This window comes from Chionomys nivalis, chromosome 19 (genome assembly GCF_950005125.1).
Source record: "Chionomys nivalis chromosome 19, mChiNiv1.1, whole genome shotgun sequence".
Lineage (NCBI taxonomy): Eukaryota > Metazoa > Chordata > Mammalia > Rodentia > Cricetidae > Chionomys > Chionomys nivalis.
In genome coordinates this window covers 14,291,269-14,311,081 of record NC_080104.1, presented here as the reverse complement: position 1 = coordinate 14,311,081, position 19,813 = coordinate 14,291,269, and the positions used below count along the sequence as shown (strand labels likewise).

At 43.6% G+C, this 19,813-nt stretch overlaps 1 protein-coding gene across 3 annotated transcripts in view; it reads left to right on the top strand.

Annotated features, from left to right (window-relative positions):
- The window catches only part of Rcan2 (regulator of calcineurin 2), a 235,339-nt gene that overhangs the window by 136,861 nt on the left and 78,665 nt on the right, over positions 1-19,813 (top strand). The window contains exon 1 of one of the 3 annotated variants that reach the window (XM_057751778.1): positions 10,971-11,264. The exons of the other annotated variants lie outside the window; for them this stretch is intronic. Within the exon in view, the coding sequence (XP_057607761.1) occupies positions 11,178-11,264 (87 nt within the window). The 5' untranslated portion in view covers positions 10,971-11,177. Of the gene's footprint in view, positions 1-10,970; positions 11,265-19,813 lie in introns of those variants that run through there. 3 annotated transcript variants of the gene reach the window in all.

Genomic DNA, 19,813 nt, shown 5'->3' with positions numbered 1-19,813 from the left:
ATGAGCCAGCAAGCAGCATTTCTCTGTCTCTGTGTAATCAGAGGTTCCTCTCCTGCCTGCCAGTTCCCAAATAACCACTTAGAGTTTAAAATTACTTATAAATGTCTGGGCGATGGCCCAGGCTTATTACTCGCTAGCCCTTATATTTAAATTAACCCATGGTTTGTGGCTTGTTACCTCATTTTTTATATGTCTTGCTTCCTCGGTGGCTGGTTCACATCTCCCAGACTCTGCTCTTCTTCTTCTGTAGCTCTGCTTGGATTTTCTGCAGGCTCTATCCTGCCTTGCCATAGGCCAAAGCAGCTTTATTTACCAACCAATGAGAGCAATACATATTCACAGCATATAGAAGATCCCACAGCATCTCTACCTCCGTCAGTGATAGTCTGTGAGCTGGTAGTGTAAGCCAAGCAAACCCTTTCCTCTCCAAGTTGCTTTGGTCTAGAGTGTTTTATTACAGAATGGAAGTAGAACAGATCCAACAGCCAATCCCATTGGTGGAATGGCCAGGGTCCCAGAAGCTGTCTCCAGTATGACAAGGAAAATCTTTAGGGATATGTTCAGGGTGGCCACTGTGGGGCTCCAACATCACAGTGGGCTTAGAGGATAAAGAGTCCCCCATACCATGTCTCTTATATCACAGGGGAAAGGCTGGCCACTATCTCAAATTCTTGCTTCACATTATAACTGTATAAGGCAAGTGACTTATCATATTAAATCATGGAGGTTGTGCTCCAACATACTAATCTTGTGATTAAATGTGAATTTCTCCTTTGTTCTTTTATTAAATACTTGGTGAATTAAAATGGACTCTATTGTTGCCTACTGACTTGAGCTTTAGTCTAGCTTAGATATGCCACAAAATGGCCATTTGATCTCATCAACTTAGAAAGTGATACAGAGGCGACTGGGATGGCTCAACAGGTAAACATATTTGCTTCCAAGCCTGAAGAGCTGCATCCCACCCTGGGAATATGGCGGAATAGAAAAACAAACTCCCCAAAGAGGTTGTCCTCTGACCTCTACACTCTTGCCAGGGCACAAGCACACCCCCATATTTACCTGAAATAAAGTAATAAACTGTAATAGAAAAGACAACGATATGAGCGTGACCCCAGTTTCCAGACTGTATTGCTGTGACTGGAAATCTAGACACGACAACTGCAAACAATGGCTGCTCATTTTAATCACACGCTGGCGTTCTGCTGGAGGCCGCTTCTAACCCAAGCATCTTCTGCAGACCGTGCTCCGTGAGACATCCTGCTCATTATTCTCACACAGTCTTCATTGACTCATCAGTATGCCAAGGAAGAGATGCAGCTTTTGTTCTCTGAAAAAGTCTCTTTACACAGATGTCCCTGAGTGAGTCAGCCCAAATACTGAGTTGGAGATGACCCCTGAACAGAATGGGGCAGTTTTTCTGAGGGCTGGTCAAATTATTTGGACACTCTAGTAGTGCAGTAAACATTTTTTATGCTGTGGGTAATTTTATTGTCTGTCTGAAATTTCACTAATTTGTTATATTGTAGCAAACAGAAATCTATTAAAATTTAAGGAGGGACAAAAATCCATCCATTTTTTTATTGAGATCCTTAATATTATGCTTACTTGTAATTTTAGTTTTTAAAACTTTACATTTGAGTTTACAGATGTGCAGTTAATTTTTGTCAACTTGATAAAAACTTGAGAGAACCTTTATTGAGGGTTTGCCTTCATCAGTTTTGCCTTTGTGCCTGGTTGGTGGGGCACAAGCTTGATTATGATCGATTCGGGAGGCCCCAGCCACTGTGGGTGATACCACCCTTAGATAGGTGGTCCTGAACTGTCTAAGAGAACAAGCTGAGCAAGTCAGGGGAAGCGAGCCAATTAGCAAAATTTTCCCATGGTCTTTTTAGTTCCAGTATCCATATTCCTTCCCTGAGCTCCTGCCCTGGCTTCTGTCATAATTTTTAAAAAGCAGTCTGAGAAAGAAATATGCCATGATACAGAGTTCACATGGAGGGGAAAGAGAGAGGGGAGACCAACCTCTGGGGACAAAAGCAGCAGAAGAGAAGAGAGAAGCAGAAAGAGAGAGAAAGAAGGGGGAGAGACAGACAGACAGAAAGAGAGAGATGGGACGTGGGGCAGGGCCCTTTTGGAAGGGAACTCAGTGAATGTGCACAGGAAATACTCTTAGTGGCCACAGTTGAGGACTTAGCCTGTCTGAACCCCAAGGCGAGGCCGGTACAGATGCCTGAACACTAAGGACTTCCCTCAGTGATGGACTGTAAACCGAGTGAAACAGTCCACTTCCACAAAGCTGGTTTTAGTCATGGTATTTTATCACAGCAAAACTAGGGAGATAGACTGAGAGAGAATACATTTTCTGGGTTTATGACATTAAGATAACTGAGTAAATCTGAGGAGTTTACATATACTTGATATGATAATGCATTCTACATGGCATCTTAGGAAGGAGACAGGTGTGGAGAAAAGGGTGATGGAGATGTTGGCTTAATTCTGTCTATCATTAACTGTGTTACCTGATGTACCAGTTCCACATGTGCACCCTAGATAAGAGGAACTCAGTTTTCCCAATAGAAAACACAGGATTAGACTCGCTAATTTCAAAGGTTCTCGGGGAAATACTATCATATGAATTATATATCTTGTCTCATTCAGGATTTTCTTTTAAACAACCAATTAAGCCATTTTGTTCTTGCCTACTATTAAAGGGGCGTGATTACATCACAACAGCATTTGGGAAATGAAATGAAATAAAACGGGAAACCAAAATAGGTGGTAATTCCTTCTATCTGGGATTAAGCACTGTTACTATATTGACATGTTTCCTTCTAAGCTTCTTGTATGTACATGTATTCTATTCTTGTATCAATGAAACATAACTTATGCACACCTCACGTAACTTACACCTTTCCTTACAGCATTAGCTGCTTTGAGGATGTACTTACAGAAGTTAAATAATGATTCTACCCCTAGATATGATCATTTACTTAATTAGTCTTTAGTACTTGGTGCAAGTTAAATAGATCCTACTAGGGAGATTTTATGTTATTGCACATAAATGCTTAGACTACTTGTGACTCTGTGGAGATGTTTCTACAGTGCGATCGCTGGAGAAAGTTTATGAAAATGACTTTAGAAAATTTTAGCGTTCCTACTATGCTATCCTTGTAAAGTGAGTGATGAGAGCTACTTCCCCTTCTCTGTTACCAAATGAGATGGTATTGGTGCCCAATCTCATTGCCTTTTACATTCTTCTTATTGGTGTGTGCCCAAGGCTATGAAATCCATCCCTAGTCCTACTTTAGTTGAGATTCATTAGGACAATATCATTCTGCTTAAAATATTCTTTAAAAATTTTTGTTTTAGAATGTGTCTCTGAAGAGTGACTCAGAATAGGATAATTTGATTTCAGGCACCTGAGGCTACTCAGTGTCCTATTTTGTAGGATTGCAACTTAATTCCACGTACATTCTTCAGATCAGGAGTTATGAAAATGTTAGCCTTTTCACATACGAATGATTAAACCTTACTTTCTTTTCTGCTACTGTGATAGAATGCCTTGACAAAAGTAACTTAGGGGAGAAAGGGCTTATTTTTGCTTACAGGGGATGGAGTTCATCACTGCGGGGAAGGCAAGACAGCAGAAGCAAAGAGGGAGAGAACAAGAAGTGAGGCTCAAAGCCTGCCCCCAGTGACATACTTCCTTTAGCAAGGCTTTACCTCCTACAGGCTCCATAACCTCCCCCAAAACAGCGCCACCAATCGGAGACCAAGTGTTCAACACTTGGGGCCTGAGGGGCGGGGTCAGAGGGTGTGGTGAGGTTGGGGGGTGGATGCATGTTTAGCTCCAAACACAGCAGTGGGCACTCTCTACGCACATGAAAACCATTTATGATCTTTAGCTATTGGGTGATTCTATGAATATCAACGAGCTTAGGTTTACCGGTAGAGCTGTTCAAATCTTTTATCTTTGCAGACAGCTTTTCTAATAATAATAGAGGTCGGGGGTATCAAAACATTAAAATACCTGACTGTGAGTGCAAGGCTGTTTGGTTCTTTAATTCCGTCGCATTCCGCCTTGTGGACCTGGAGATTTCTTCGGGAGCGGCCTTCACGTCCACAGGTGTGACTTTTTACTGATTGTAAAGTTGAGACCTGTCTTCTAATCATGTCTTAGTGTCAATCCGGGCCCTCCTGATTCCCTCCTCTTACTGCTCTGTTCTCAGTCTGGCTCTGTAGCTTACAGATATCTACCTTTTAAGGGAGGAGTTGCATTCTATTTCCATCCAGTCTGATAGTGTCTGCTTTAAATTGAAATGTTGATAGATCCTTAACATTTAAAGTAAGTATCAACTGATTCCATTTATTCCCTCATCTTAGAGTTGATTTTCTGTTTGTTCCATGTGCTCTGTATCCCTCTTCCTTTTCTTCCTTCCTTTGCATTGCTTACTAATGTTCTCGAGGTGTGACTTTGATACCTTAAGCCTGTTTGACCTAGGTACACACTTGAGTGATCACTGACAACGGTGGAGTTATGTTGCCCTCTTCAAAAACTAATTCCAGCACCTCCCCCACAGGTTCCCCCTTGCTTTTTGGGAGAAATTTCTTTTAGACTCACAGTTCAAGGGAACCATTGATCCACCATTAGGGTCATTTCGTATGCATAAAATTAGACACTAATTTTTGGCTATTAAAGTTTTGCCTTCATATTTGAAAGTCATTTCTCTTGCTGTAAGTAGAAATGCAAGTTGGTGATTTAACCCTTTCCTCCCCTTTTAATTTTAAAGATGTTGTCGCATAGTTTGACTGCCATTGTTGCCGACGTCAGCCATCATTCTTGCAATTGTTGTGTAGGTGACGCCTTTTCCTCTTGCAGATTCTGCTAAGTCTCTTTTCGATTTAGAATTGTAAGGGTTCATGATGCACCCGGAAATGATTGCCTGGGGGCTTAGTGGGCTTCAGTCAGTTTGAATGGCATCGTGGCTGTCATGTCTTCCGTTGTTTCAAGGCTGTTCCTTCTTGCCTTCAGAACCTCACTTGGACATGTTGGCCTTTTTTCTGCTTTATAACTGGCCTGGGTAAAGTGCTGTTTTGAAATGGATGAGGACATGGGACTAGCTTTTAATCTATTCAGTAATTTTTCTTCTCATGATGACCCTAGCATGTCAAAAGTAAAATAATTTGACATCTTTACCTCCTATATTTTAATCAGATTCTTTTTAAAACACAGCACAGTCCTAACCCTGATGAGGTCCTGTGACACAATTATAATAGATTTTAATTACTTCTGATTTATGTTTCTTACATATCCTGATATTCATTTAGTTAATAGTTTACCAATTATACTCAGTGTTTATTCTAAATTAGTTTTTTTTTTTAAACAAACAAGCAAACCAAAAGCCTTACTTTGGGTTTTGCTTTCATGCCCATTTCTCAGGTTCCCTTTTCTTCAGTCTCTGTTTTGAGAAACATTTCTTTGCATTATACACGATGCCTCTCCCCTCGTTTGCTGATTTCAGATGCTCCACAGTTCAAGTTAAGAGGAATAGTCTCTACATTCAAAGATTAAAATTCTCTTCTCCTGCCGTTTCTCAGATTCAGCTAGACTGGTATGTCAGCAAACCCCAGAGAGATCCCTGTCTCCACCTCCCCAGCTCCTTAGTTTATTATATTGAAGCATGGAAATACTATATGGACTTCTAAAACAAAATTAAATTTAAAGAAAAAAGCAACTTCTAAGAACCACAAATGAAAGAAAACAAACGAACCACACTTGGCATCTGCTTGGTAGGAGAGAGGAATGGTTTCCATTGACAGTGATGTGTAATAATCTATATATCCTTCATGAGCTACATCCTAAAGATAAAAAGAGCTAGAAAGAAAATCCTTCCTGAGAGCACTCTCCTTTCATCCCGAGGCTGCTGACTGGGCACACCAGCATGAGATACAGCTGATGACTAACTGTATTGTTGCTTAGGCTTGATGATACTTGGTGTGGAAGGAAGGGAACGTAGATATATGACAAATGAATTTCGGCATTAGTGTCCAGGATTGAACTTGGAATTAAAAGTCTAAGCTCATATGTCATCTTCAAAATATATTTAGATATTTTTTAGTTCTGCCCAGTGGAAAGGCTTATAAAGAATATCCACTGCGGTACAAAGAGCATCTTGAAGTCTGTTGATTGTGATCTTAAAATATTTTGAAGTACTTAGTAAATGGAACCAGGACTCCTTGGAGAAATGCCCAGCTTCCTTATCTGGGGCAGGAAATGAACAAGATAGGACTGGAACATCTTGTCATACCAGAAGGCGAGGTACTCTCTCAGAGACTGCTGGCATCTGTCAGAAGGACTCAGAAGCCAACCACATTAGACTCCCAACAGCCCCAGTTGAGCTGTGTGCACACCAGTAAGCTCGGACTGCGATGGATTAGAAGTCATAGAAAATGTCTAATCCATGAGTTTATATGCAGCTAAAAACTATGCATGATCTCTGGAGCACCATCGGGAAGCAGACCGTGAGATATATGAAAAGAAATACCATCAAGAGTACACAAGCAGATCTTAGCATTGGGATTGGAGGCCACTAACATTACCAAGAGAGCCAGCCAGCAGCATGCACCTGCTCCCTGCAGTGTACAGCAAGGTTTATGAAGGAAGCTCCCCAATCCTGAGTTTCTTACAGCTCTGGGTCCAGCACACAGGGCCCATAGTAAACGGACAAACTCACCACGTGGAAAGTGTATAGTTCATCAATAAAATCCAGATGAGGGAATTATAAGGGACAAATCACAGTTTCACCACCTATGCAATAAACCCCAAGGAAGAGGGAACCCAGCAGGATGTAGGAAAACCGTAGACAGTGCGGACAAGAGGTGTGAGAGACACAATCATTTGGATCTTGGTTTAAATAAGCAAAGAGTTACAGAGGAGGAAAGGAAAAGAAACAGTAGCAGGAGGAGGTCGTGGGGAGGATGTGGAGGAGGAGGAGAAAGAGGAGGAGGGGAAGGAGAGAGGGAGAGCAAAGGAAAGAGTGAAGGAGAGGAGGAGGGAAGGGGAGATGGAGAAAGAGTGTTGAACAGCAGGAGAACTAACTGCTGTTACTCCACTCAGGACGACCACTGGGGACACCAAGGATTTTTGCCTGATTTTTTTTTTTTTTTTAACGTGGCTGATGATAGACACTGTGTTTGCAAAAGAGGGCCGTGTAGAGTCATGGGCTACTGGACTATCTACAGCTGAAATGACATCGGAGTGTGGAAGTGGGCGTGGCCAGAAGCTAGGCTCTGAAACCAATGTTTACTTAAGAATCACCTTCGGGATGCGTGAAAGAAGAGATTATTGTCTGAGTCTGTGCTGAGGGACTCAAGGGTCTGCCTCGCAGCAAGTCCTCAAGTGATGCTAAATACTGTTGGTCCATGGGTACCAGTCAGAGCAGTGGGTGCAAGACTAGCCCCGAGTTAATTATCCCTGTTCCTGGGCAGTGAGAACATGCAGCGTTGCTATTGTGTCTTTTCTGCTTCTAAATAGATTTGAAACTCTAATACAGAGAAACTTTAGGAATTCAAAAAGACACAGAAAAGGAGCTCAACATGTTATAAACCATGGTGTTAATGAGAATGTCTGTGCTCAGCAACAAAACAGATGTAGCAGCTGCTTCCAAGGCTACCCCTGGATTGAAGGTGTACAGTTCTGCCTGCCCCATGGCAGCGAGTAAGTCAGTCAGCTGTCTCTCCACAGACCACACCAGAAAAGTGTGCTTTCTAAGATGCCTGTGTCACACTGTGTATTGCTTCTCCCTACGGTCCAGGGTAAAGCAATGACTTGGTTGAATTCCAGAAGGTTCTGGCAGCTTCCACTGGAAAGAACACTCCTGAACAGAGCTGTGCCCTGGCTCAGCTGGGCTAGCTCGGAAGATGCCCATGTTTGCATGTGTGCATGCTCATCTCCCTGAAGAAGCTCCCTGGGATCCCCAGTGCAGGAGGTATCTCTACTGTGCAGAGCTCTTCTGCTTACCTCTTAGCATCTATACAGGTGGTTATCTTCTCATATTTTGGATATTTGTTGAGGTATCTCTCAAAGGTCAGGCATTCATTTAGACCCTGGAAATAACACACCACAGAAGTTCAAAACCGTACAAATCAGAATTTTCTTTATAAACAACTTTTAGACATTTACCTGCAGGCTGCTACTGTTTTTGAAATATTGTAATTTTATTTTAAAATTCTGTGTTTGTGTGTGTGTCTGTGTGTGTGTGTTTGTGTGTGTGTGTGTGTGTGTGTGAGAGAGAGAGAGAGAGAGAGAGAGAGAAGAGAGAGAGAGAGAGAGAGAGAGAGAGAGAGAGAGAGAGAGAGTACTTATCCATGTGTGGACACCGGAAGCCTGATGTTTGATCTCTGGTGTCCTCTTCTATGACCTCACCTTACGTTTTGAGGCAGGATCTCTCCCTGAACCCGGAGCTTGCCATTTTCACTAAACTGGCATCTGCAGGGCTCTGGGATCCACCCATTATTTCTTCACAGCCCCTGGGTTCCGGATGCACACTATGGCCCCAGCTTGTGTGGGTACTGGGGATCTGACCTCAGGTCTTCACACTTGTACTGTGAACTCTTGACCCACTGAGCCATCTCCTTAGCTCCACAGCTGTGCAAACTTAAGAGTAATCTCTGAGGTATCCCATGGGATATGAAAAAATACACCTTTATTCAGCCTCTTGCATGGATGCCGAAGGGTCATAACCCTTCTTGTTTGGAATATACTTCAAATTTAGTTGTATTTATATATCTGAGACTCCTTTGACCTTCTTAGATGTCTTGCCCAGTTCTCTCTCTCAGTCACTACTCTTTGCTGTGAGGAGACACCACGAACGAGGCAACTCTTACAAACGCAAGCATCTAATTGGGGACTTACAGTTTCAGAGGTTCGGTCCATTGTAATCAGTTATGGGAAACGTGGTAGCGTGGATGGCGCTGGAGCAGTAGGTGAGAGCTGCAGTCTGATCTGCAGGCTGAGAAAGAAGTGAGAGGGAAAAAGAGAGACGGACAGACAAAGACATAGAGAGTGAGACCCACAGCGACACACTCCCTTCAACACAGCCACATTTTCCAGTCCTTTCAAACAGTGCCACACCCTGGTGACTAAGCATCCAAATAGATGAGCATACGGGGGGGGGGGGTGTCATTCTTATTCCAGCCATATCCCATGGCTGACCATGTAGACACTAAGAGCCCCTCAAGGTTTTACAGCATCAGGCTCTGGCTTCCCTGTTTAACTTCACACTTAATTCCCATGACCTCGGACCCAGATGTCTTACTCTTTCTTTGTATTGTGGGCATTTCCAGGTGCTGTCAGCTCACCTTACTCCCCAGCCTGCCAAGGCCTTGCCAATGTGGCAGAGAAGAAGGCTTGTCCTAGTCCTCTTACCTTGGCATCTAACACTCAGCATCCATTGCTCTCCCTCCAATGTTCTCACTGAGTGTTTCTTGGACCACTTCTCCATCACCACAATCACTTGGTGTAAGCATCTCTATGTCATATTTTAAGCCCCTAGACGATATGGAAACTAGATTTTTTTTTTATCTTTAAGAACATCTGGTACAGAATGTTGTACTGATTCATCCTCAGAAAGTGTTATTTGAGTTCTATGAATATATGATTACATATATTTCCCACCATGCCTGAAGAACATGTAAACACACACACACACACACACACACTTCTTCAGTCTCAATATCCACTTCCAGAAGAATTACCTTTAGAGTGGAAAATGTCTGATTAAATCCTGGCATTCAAAGGTGGACCAAGCACAAAGCGTCAACCCTCAGTCTAAAATGCCATCTTCCTCTTTCTCATCTGTGGGTAAAATCAGAACGTTTTATCCAATAACGTACTGAGAAGGCACCCATCTGTTTTGAGTCCTGATCCTCTGCTGGCTACTGGGAACGCAGCTTCTTTTTATTTGGGATAAATCTGGTAGGGTGCTGGTGTGTTCTCTTGAGACCTGCGCGACTAATGTGGTTTAGAGCAGTCTTATATTGTTCCTTCTTACTCTCACTGGGGAAACAAAAAGCTATTTCCACTTGATTGATGTGGTCATTGCACGTGTAGCATCCTCTGTGGGTGACACTCCACAAGGCTCAGGACAGCCACAGCCCTGCCCTTCAGGGATTTAGGACAAAGAGAAAGCAAGGATAAGTATCCTTTCAAAGTCTCAAGCAAAGCTGAGCCCGGAGGCTGTGACAATGACCCACATGAATGAATTTACCCATTAGACCCTGCCATCTGTCCCCGAGTGTGACAGCCACTGCAAGTCCTTTCCACTGACTGCCTTTGGTCTGAATGACCTTGGAGACAGCCTGGAATGCCGAGCTCAGAAGGGTGCTTTTGAGTCCCTGGTCTGCACTTAATGTTCTCCAAATAGAATTTGCACAAACCTCTAATTTTTTTCCTTTGCCCAGAAGCCTACTTCAGTGACTGACAGCCAGCTCTTACTCCCTGCACTAATGGATTTCTATTCAGTCCATGCCTAGCATACAGTCGGGTGTCCAGAACATATGTGGCTACTGTGCGTGGCACGGAGCAATTAGCAGAGCCCAGGCAAGCTGCAAAATGCCCCAACTTCCTGCTTATCATCCCAGGCAGAAAACTGTCAAGCCTTCACCTAGGGAGGCTCCTCTGCCCAGCTGCTCCTCCCCTCCCCTCCCAAAGCGGAACCTCTGCTGTTAGATTTTTTTTTCACCACTGCTTTTTGCAGACATAAGCTGGAACAACAGCCATGACTCAGTTCCTCACGAATGCTGCCTGAATTGATTAAGTCTGAGTTCAGATTTAGCACGTAATCATGTTCAATTTGCTCTACTGCACTGCCTACAGATAAAAGACTTGTGTGTGCGCAGGGGGGGGGGGTGGCAGCTTCGGCTTGTGTCGGTCTCTGTGATGATGTCATTGGCATGAGAGAGCCGGGCCCTTCTTTACTCCGCTGTGCTGTCTCAGACTCTGCGTGCAGCAGGAGCAGGCTCTAGGTGCCTGAGCCTCCAACCAGTACCGCACCCCACTCCCCGGAAGCAGGGCACCACCAGGACCTGGCCACAGCAGTATCCATCCAGAGGCGTTCCTTCACTCCCCATCTCTGAGGCTGCCTAACTCTGCACTGAGAATTCCGGAGGGGGGAATGCCAGCCCCTAGCATGGACTGTGATGTTTCCACTCTGGTCGCCTGTGTGGTCGATGTCGAGGTCTTTACCAACCAGGAGGTTAAGGTATGCAGCCGAAGTGTTCCTTTTCATTGTTACTCTTCCTGGATTTGCTTGGCAGACCCTCCTCTAGTGTAGGGGAATTATGACCTGGGTTAACCATTTGCAGCTTTATTGTTGTATCGTGAAGACAAGGGACAGTGCATGGTGTTGTTAGCTAGAATAAGTTAGAAGAGACCAGCATGTTAAATCTGAATAGGATTGGCTATTCCATGTCAGTTTATTCTCATCATCTGTATTAAGTGATCTGTGGCCACCTCTTTCCCTTGAGACATGTTTTCCTATTCTCTTACAGCATTTCCATCAAAGCTGGGTAATTTGTAGGTCCTGGGTATTGAGAGGGGTTTTAAATCACTGATTAATGGAAGAAAGTGCATGCAATCACCATTACATTGAGGATGTCCTGACAATGGGTACCCGTTCACAGCATGTCACTTAAATGCGCTGGGATGTGGTCCTCAGACCGAACAAAAGCGGTCCCGTCGCAGCGCCGGTCTCCTGTGCGTAGGAATCTGAAGTCAGAGAGCAGTGCTTAAAGTTGCTTCTGTCAGGTGCAGAAGCAGTGAGTTGTTTCCCTCACACAGCTGTCTGTGCAGAAAGTTCAGGCAAAACTGCATCTCTCCATCCTAAGGGTTAGAGTTGTGCTCACGCGAGCCTTTGCTGTGCAGCAGCTGGGTCTGCCGTGGGCAACTGTCCTCCACTCACAATGATTCTCTTGGAGATTTTTTTTTTCAATTTGGTTTTCTATGATGGAAAAGATCCTGCATAAAATGAGAATCTTTCATTCTCACGTTCTGCAAAAGACCAAGACAAGCTTCTGATTTTTGAGCAGACAGGTAAGAGAGAGGCATGGGGGAGAGAGGAGAGAGACAGTAGCTTGTGATGAAACAGGAAGAAAGGGAGGATTATGCTGTAGGCATGGACCATCAATGTTCTAACCCTTACTTAGTGAAGCCCTGAATTCTCTAATGCTGAATGCAGGTGGCATGGCCGAGCCTCACAGGTGGAGAGTAATATGTCCCCAGCCCACATATGCCTGTACCACTCAAGCCCGCGGTTCTGCACACATTCTTGAAGTGAATTCAGCCTTCTGGTTTGTTGTTCTTCAAGTCTGAAACACGCACCTCTGTGTTTGCCAATTCTTATTCCGGTGTGAATTTAACTCTCCACAGCTTGTCATGGGCAGGGTGGAAGAATTCGAATGGGAAGATCAGGGCTTGCTTGTCGGTGTCTCCTGAGTGGAAATGTGTGTGGGGACACAGTTCTTCCACTCTTACATGGCGTGAGCACTCTAAGAGGGACAACTGTCACTTAAACCCCTCCAGCTTAAGGTTAGAGCTGGCTTAAAATGCACTGTGGGTCACTAACTAAAGTCACTCTAGCGCTGATGGATCAACATGGAGAGTAAAACTCCATAGTCCCTCTGTCCTCACCAGCTCTTTGTCTGTATTGTCTCAGAAATCTTACCAGCTACTCCCAACTCTTTGACTCTCAAGAAACAATAGCGAGGGAGATATTTATTGGAGACCTATAGTAAACCAGGTACTCTGCCTATAGAAAAGGGATTTAAAACATACTCACACAGACACGCTTGCACATGTGAGCACACACACATACACATGCTAGCACACAGACACATGCTAGCACACATACAGACAGACACACATGCACACACACATACTGCATATCTCTATGATAAGAACATAAAATAATTCAGTGTTTCCTACAGACAGAGATTGTTCTGTGGAGTTAAAGAGATGCCAAGTTCTTCGGGCTTGCTGAATTATAGGGGTTGTGGTGGCTTCACGAGGGACTAGCAGGATTGTATCACCCTGTACCAATCTGTGACTCAATTTGTCTGACGGCAGCATATTGTCTGTGATATCAGAGGGGAGAGGGAGATGTGAATGAACTTTCTTCAGAAACGTGGAGTTTGGAGAGATGGACCGTATGCCCTTTCCACCAACATCTCTGAGCCATGGTGCTTTTGTTTATTGCGGAGATGTGACTGGTTCTCAGATCTGTTTTCTCATCTGTAATGTGGGGACAGATTTTTCCCTCATATTGGCTTATCAAAGGAGTAAAGAAATGTACAAATGTAAAAACATTGTCTTCAGTACTCGACTTTTAGCCAGTGGTTAGTGAATGTCAGTTCTCTCTAACATCATGGCCATCATTTACAACGTTCTTTGAAGGACAGGGAAGTCTAATCAACTAGTCAAAGAAATCCAGCCCCCCATCACCACCATTCCATCTAGAAAACATGGGTTCCCATTTCAGATATGTGGTCATCTAATTGCCTGCAGTGATGTACTTATCAAGGCAAGATCTGTATTACCTTGTAAAATACAATAGTAAAAACAAGGGAAATCAATGAGACTTATAGAAATTCATCAGATCACTTTTTATGACTTATTAGATATTGTCTTAGGAGATTCAAAAATAAAATTCTAGGTAGCAAAATGTGTCCAACTTTAATATTCATAGTTAGGTGTCAATAATAGACAGGTAGAAAGACAATAATAGACAAATAGAAAGGTAGAGTCAAGAATTCTACCCTTCAAAGCCTTTCATGCCTGATGCCAATGGAACTGGAGAGATGGCTCAGCAGCTAGAGTGTACCACTCCTAAAGTATAGCAGTTCCCAGCAACTACATTGGATTGGATGTTGCCCACATCACAACCTCCTTAACTAACTGCAGGTCCAAGGAATCTGATCTCTTATGCACACTTAGGACACCTGTATTCATGTGAATATGCACATACACACACAGAGACGTGCACACGCACGCACACATCTCCCCCCCACACACACAATTATCAATATGGGTGGTTTAGTTCAATTCCCAGTATGCACATGGAAGCTTACAAATGTCTTCAATCCAAATTCTAGGGGATCCGGCATCCTCCTCTGTCCTCTATGGGCACAAGGTATGCACATAGAAATACATGCAGGCAGAGCACCCATGCTCATAAAAACATAATTTAAAAAAATCTCAAAAACATATTTGATGTCAATGATAAGGGAGAGTTGCATCTCAATTGCTTGACCTCAGGTCCCCCTTTCTCTGTGCAATTCCTAAAGAATACTGCCACGTTGCGGAGACACAGCCAATGGGCACGTGTTACAAGTAGGGTGGTTTATGTGCGGGAAATATAGTCTGTGCACATGTTCTTTCTCATGGTGGTTTGGAAAGACATTGCCACCTGGGCTTTTTCCCAGGGGATCTTTAGCAAAGGGATTGATTCAGACATCGATCAACTAAAGGTTTTCAAGCTGCTAGAGACATAATATAGGAGAAAATCAGGCCTCTGGTGGTCAGCCATATTTGCTCTTCTCTGTAAATCCCATCACTGGTGGTCTTGTGAACTTAGCTGTTTATTTAGTAGCACGAGAACACGAATAAAGATCTAGAAGTTGAAAGTCATCACTAGAAAAAGCTGTGATGATGATTGGTATACATGTACACTTGGGGGTGTTGATTTCCTTAAATACTCTCATATTTCTGAAATTAGTCATCCCACGTCACCAGGTTCCAAAACTATAAAAGTAATGAAAGGTTAATAATGAAATTTGCCATTCATTGTCTTCTGGTTCTTGGGCTGTATTGAACATTGTTATCCCCTGAAGGGTTTTAAAAACATATTGACGATACCCAGGCCCTGTGCCCAGAACTTCTAATGTGTCTGGTATGAATGGAGCCTGGGCACAGAGCATCATATTAAGCCAGTGTCTTGTCTCTCCTAGTCACAAATTGGTACATCAAGGTCAGTCAAAAGTTGCCTCTGCTTAAATGCTTTGATCTATATCCTCCAAGCTCAGGCTTAATCTATGCAAGTTTGATCTTCAAGCTGTCGGAAATGCCAAGATTTGACCAAAACTGTTCGGTCAGTTAGCCGCATCTGCAGTTTCTCTGCCTCCTCTGAGCTGATGGCAAAGCTACTCTAGAAACACCACTGGAAGTTGTGGGTGGCCAGCATTTTCAAAGCTTCGCTGGCTCCGTGTAGCGTTCTGCTCTTCCAGGAGGCATCCAGACCTGGGGCTTCCCCTTCTTGTCAATGGTGGCTTCCCTCACCACAAAAGAGGGGAGGGATGCTTTCTCTCTAGGCTAGAAGGCTTCTGAACCCCTCTGTAGACAACCATCCCTGCCTCTGTGGACATCTGTGTTGAAGTCAGAAAACTCACAAAGCTCTCATTTAGTACCCAGAGCAGACAAGAAAGATGGCAAGTGTCAGAGGACGTATAGAAGTTTCAAGGAATGTTCAGGCTTAGAACATTTGTTCATTCATTCAAGAACTTCTGGAGAGAATCTGTTTTCTCCAGGGAAGAGCTCTCAGCACTAAGAGACAGGCAAAGCAGTCCCTGTGTTCAGAGAGTGCACATTCTCACGTGGGAGGCAGACGGTAAATTAGCACCCTGAGGGATGAACGGCAGTGGGTAAAACAGCTGCCGTTGAATACATGGTCATTGGAAAGCTCTTCAGTTTTAACTGTCATTAAAAGAAGTTGTTCAGAAAGATCTTAGACATGTACAGATCTTAGACAAAAAACATTCCAGGTAGAAGGAACAGAGATTAAATGAGAGAGAGAGAGAGAGAGAGAGAGAGAGAGAGAGAGAGAGAGAGAGAGAGAGAGAGAGACTATCCCATCTCATGTGTGATTGGAGCCTGCCCACATTTAACCTCTTGCCATTTTTCATTCATCAGGAACCCATAGAAGTGTGTATGTGTACATGTCTGAATATATGTTTGTGCACTACATGTGTGCAGGAGCCCACTGAGGTCAGAAGAGGCATTGTATTCCTTTGCTCTGGAGTTACATATAGTTGTAAGCCACTTTTTTGGTGTAGGGAATTGAAGCCAGGTTCTCTAGAAAAACAAGCGCTCTTAACCACTGCCCCAGTAATAATTCCTTATATATGCTTTAAATCTGGAAGGCCAAGGCATTTTCCTTTATTGTTCGATTTTTATTTGGGACTAACAAGTATGGATTGTGTACGTTTATGTGCTGTGATACATACTTATACTGTGTGATGCTTAATTCTGGTTCTCTGGCCTAGCCATCCTGTTCCGTAGTAATCCTTTCTTCATGGGAAATGCTCACAATTTAGCCTACTAGATTATTTCAAGACTGCGATACTCTGTGGACAAGAGGACACATACCCCTCTTCTCTAACTGTGAGTGGGGCATGTTGACTGCCCTCCGTCCATGCTCCCCACCAGGCCCCAGGGAACTAGCTACTTTTCCACCAAGAGTCCCTGAGTGTTCATGAGATAACCTACCTGTTTTAGATTCCACGAAAATACAAGCTCATTTGTGTGACCGTGGTTCTCTGTGTAAGCTAGTCTATTTAACAGAATGTTCTCTACGCACGCCTGCACCGTCACCAACAATTACATTTTAAGGTCACTCATGAGTCTTCTCTTCCCAGGATCTTCCCATCCCATGCGACCTTGGACACATCTCTTACCCGAGCTCCATAATCGTGCTGACAGAAACTGTTTTGTGCAGTCCGTTTCTTTTCCTATCAGAGAACAGGTGACTGACTCACAGTCTGTTTCATGCTGTTGAGTGGGTGAGGAAGAGACCAGCACTCCGCAGCCTCTCAGCACAATGCAGCCTCTTCAGGGTTGGAACCACTGGGGATTTCAATTGACTCGCATTGTTTGGCAAGAGCAGTGGAAGGATGAAGAGGGTGACTCAGATGAGCACGTGGGTGCAGGGTATCAGAAACTGCTTTGACAAGGAACTGGCGAGTGTCCTTCGAGCTGGTGGGACTTCACATCCACTTCTGGAGTTTTTGCTAGGTGAGGCTCTGGGTGTGACCACTACCTTATGGTTCTGCAAACCATTGAGGCTCTTTGAGGGTCATCAAAACCCGTGCACCTACATGGAAACTTATCCCAGACTGTACTGTGTGCAGCTTAATGGTTAGAAATGGGAAACTCTAGTCTAGAGTTGTTCATGGTAGCTCTCCAGTACCCAAAGTGTGTAACTGAGCAGAAGTGACATTTGCTATTCAGTGACTGCATTTTCAAATGGCGTTTTGTTACATAGATTTAGACCAACTTTAGTTTATGAAAGCTAGAAGTGTGTGTGTGTGTGTGTGTGTGTGTGTGTGTGTGTGTGTGTGTGAAGGGTGTCATACATACAGCAGATTCCAAAACACTACCCAAACAGGATTTTGCTATGGACTGTGAATAACATGATCTAAAACTGATACCATTTTGAAAATAATTTAAAATTTATGAATAAACAAAATTTCAATACCAAGTTTTTCTTTTGTCCCAAACAAATTGGCAAATAATGGGGGAAGACAGTCTTATGCAAATGACAGACGCTCCCTGAGAGAGGGACGGGGGTCTCTCAGCCACTTGCCACATCAGAGACAGACAAAGCACAGTGTTATAAACTAATGACATGGGTAGAATGAAAAGCCAGCTATGAGCTTCCTTATCTGTTTCAAGATCTTTTTCCACTGTTAGGAATTGAGACACAGACTGCAGTTGCTGTCTAAACCTGAGGTGTCAGCTTTACCAGCAGAACAAAACAGTGTCTTGGCTAATAGCCTTCTTTCAGAAGAGCAAATTTGAATGAAGAACTCAGAGGGTGCCCTTGCTGCCTCCTTAATGCTTCTGTTCAAGTACGAGTCCTGCTAAATAGTAACAGTCTGTTTAACATCTTCTGGTGAGCCTTGGAGTTGATGTCTCAGGAAGAAAATGGCCCCAGAAGGGTATATTCTTACTTGATTCTATCTGCGTCAGAAGCTTCATAGCGTTACCACATATTGCTATTTTATACTGAATAACCCAGCATCCCACGGGTTTATGACAATTCTAGGTGTGGCTTCTGTTTTAGATTTTGTTTAAAATATATCTTTTGTGTTTAAAGAATCTTGTTATACATTCTTTTTCCTTTTATCTATTCTTCTCTCATGATGCATCCGGACCATAGCCCCGCCACTCCTCCTAGCTCCACCACCTCTCCTCTTCCCCAGATCCACTGTTCCTCCATTTCCCTTCAGAAAAGAATAGCCCTCCTAGGGATATCAACTAAATACTGCATAAAAAGATGCAACGAGACTAGGCACAGACCCTCGTATATTGGTTGGACGATGCAACCCAGTAGGGGTAAAGGGGTTCCAAGAGTAGGCAAAAGAGTCAGAGACAGCGTAGGGTTGGGGGAAGTTTCCTGGGGTCCACTGTCAGCTTGATGCAGGGGCCTATAGCATTCCACCCAGGTGTTTCCCATGGACTTGGTGAGGGATGAACCATGAAGAATTGTAAAGCAGAAGGGACAGAAGCAGTTTGTATTTTTCCAGTATTTTATTTAAGGCTAGTACTTTCCAGATTATTTAGAATTCAGTTTTTTCCTAAGAAATCCACCGAGTAAAACATATCTTAAACCGTCAAGGGAAAAGGCTTGGAATGGGATTTTGTTTGTAATATAAAATAAGATCTCTTGGCATATTATTATAGCTACATCAATAGTACATCTAATAGAATCGATTTCCTCTTCTGTAACTTCACTATGCTTCTCTATAGTGACTGGGAGCATCATTTCAGGCCATCTTTTTCTGGAACAGGATATATATATATATATATATATATATATATATATATATAAACAATGAGCAAAGTTAGGAATAGCAATAATATATTGATCACTTGCAATTTGTCCGTCACTACACAAAGTACTTTTCATTCATCCACTCATTCATCAAATATGTATTGAGCTTTCTCCAGGGTTAAGTACCCAGGTTGGCTCTGGATAGAGAGATGAGCAGAACTGTTAAGCACCAAAAGGTCCTGGCCTTTGTGCCACTAGGTGTTCTTCCCCCTTCCCCAAAAGGGAAGTGCCATTTTGGCTGCTAAAGAGGCTTCCTTTACTGACAAAGGTTATGGGAGAAAGTTCTAGAATTAGACATCCCGGTCAGACTTCGCTAGATGGTGATTTATGGGTGGTATGATTGTAGACAAAGAACCTTACTGCTCCTATAACCAAGTTTCCTCAACTGAAAATGGATGGAATCAAGTATGCCTACATCAGAGGTTCGCGGAAAGGATTACAAACACTAGAATGTGTAGAAGCACACGAAAGCGGGCAGAGGGAATGGGTAGAGACGATGGTTGAGACTTTGGATGGAAATTCCAGCAGGAGAGTGCAGCTGCTGTTACACTCAAGACGGAAGACACGTCCCCCCTCCCCGAGAAGATCGATCTCTCTGACCATGCGCACAGCTTCAGAAGGAGATTCACATGGAGAAGAGAAAGGGGTCGCCCACTCAGCCAGCCTGATCCACCATGATAGTGATCGATAGGGTAACACCCTACAGCCATTAGTGTATGTCCTTTCTCTTCTCTCTCTCTCTCTCTCTCTCTCTCTCTCTCTCTCTCTCTCTCTCTCTCTCTCTCTGTGTGTGTGTGTGTCTCTGTCTCTCTGTCTCTCTCCCCCTGCCCCTGCCTCATCAAACTTCATGGCTACATGTTGTGAGCTAACTTTGCCCAGTACAGCAGTGCTTTCACCTCAGGGACACTGGGGTCACAGAGCATCAT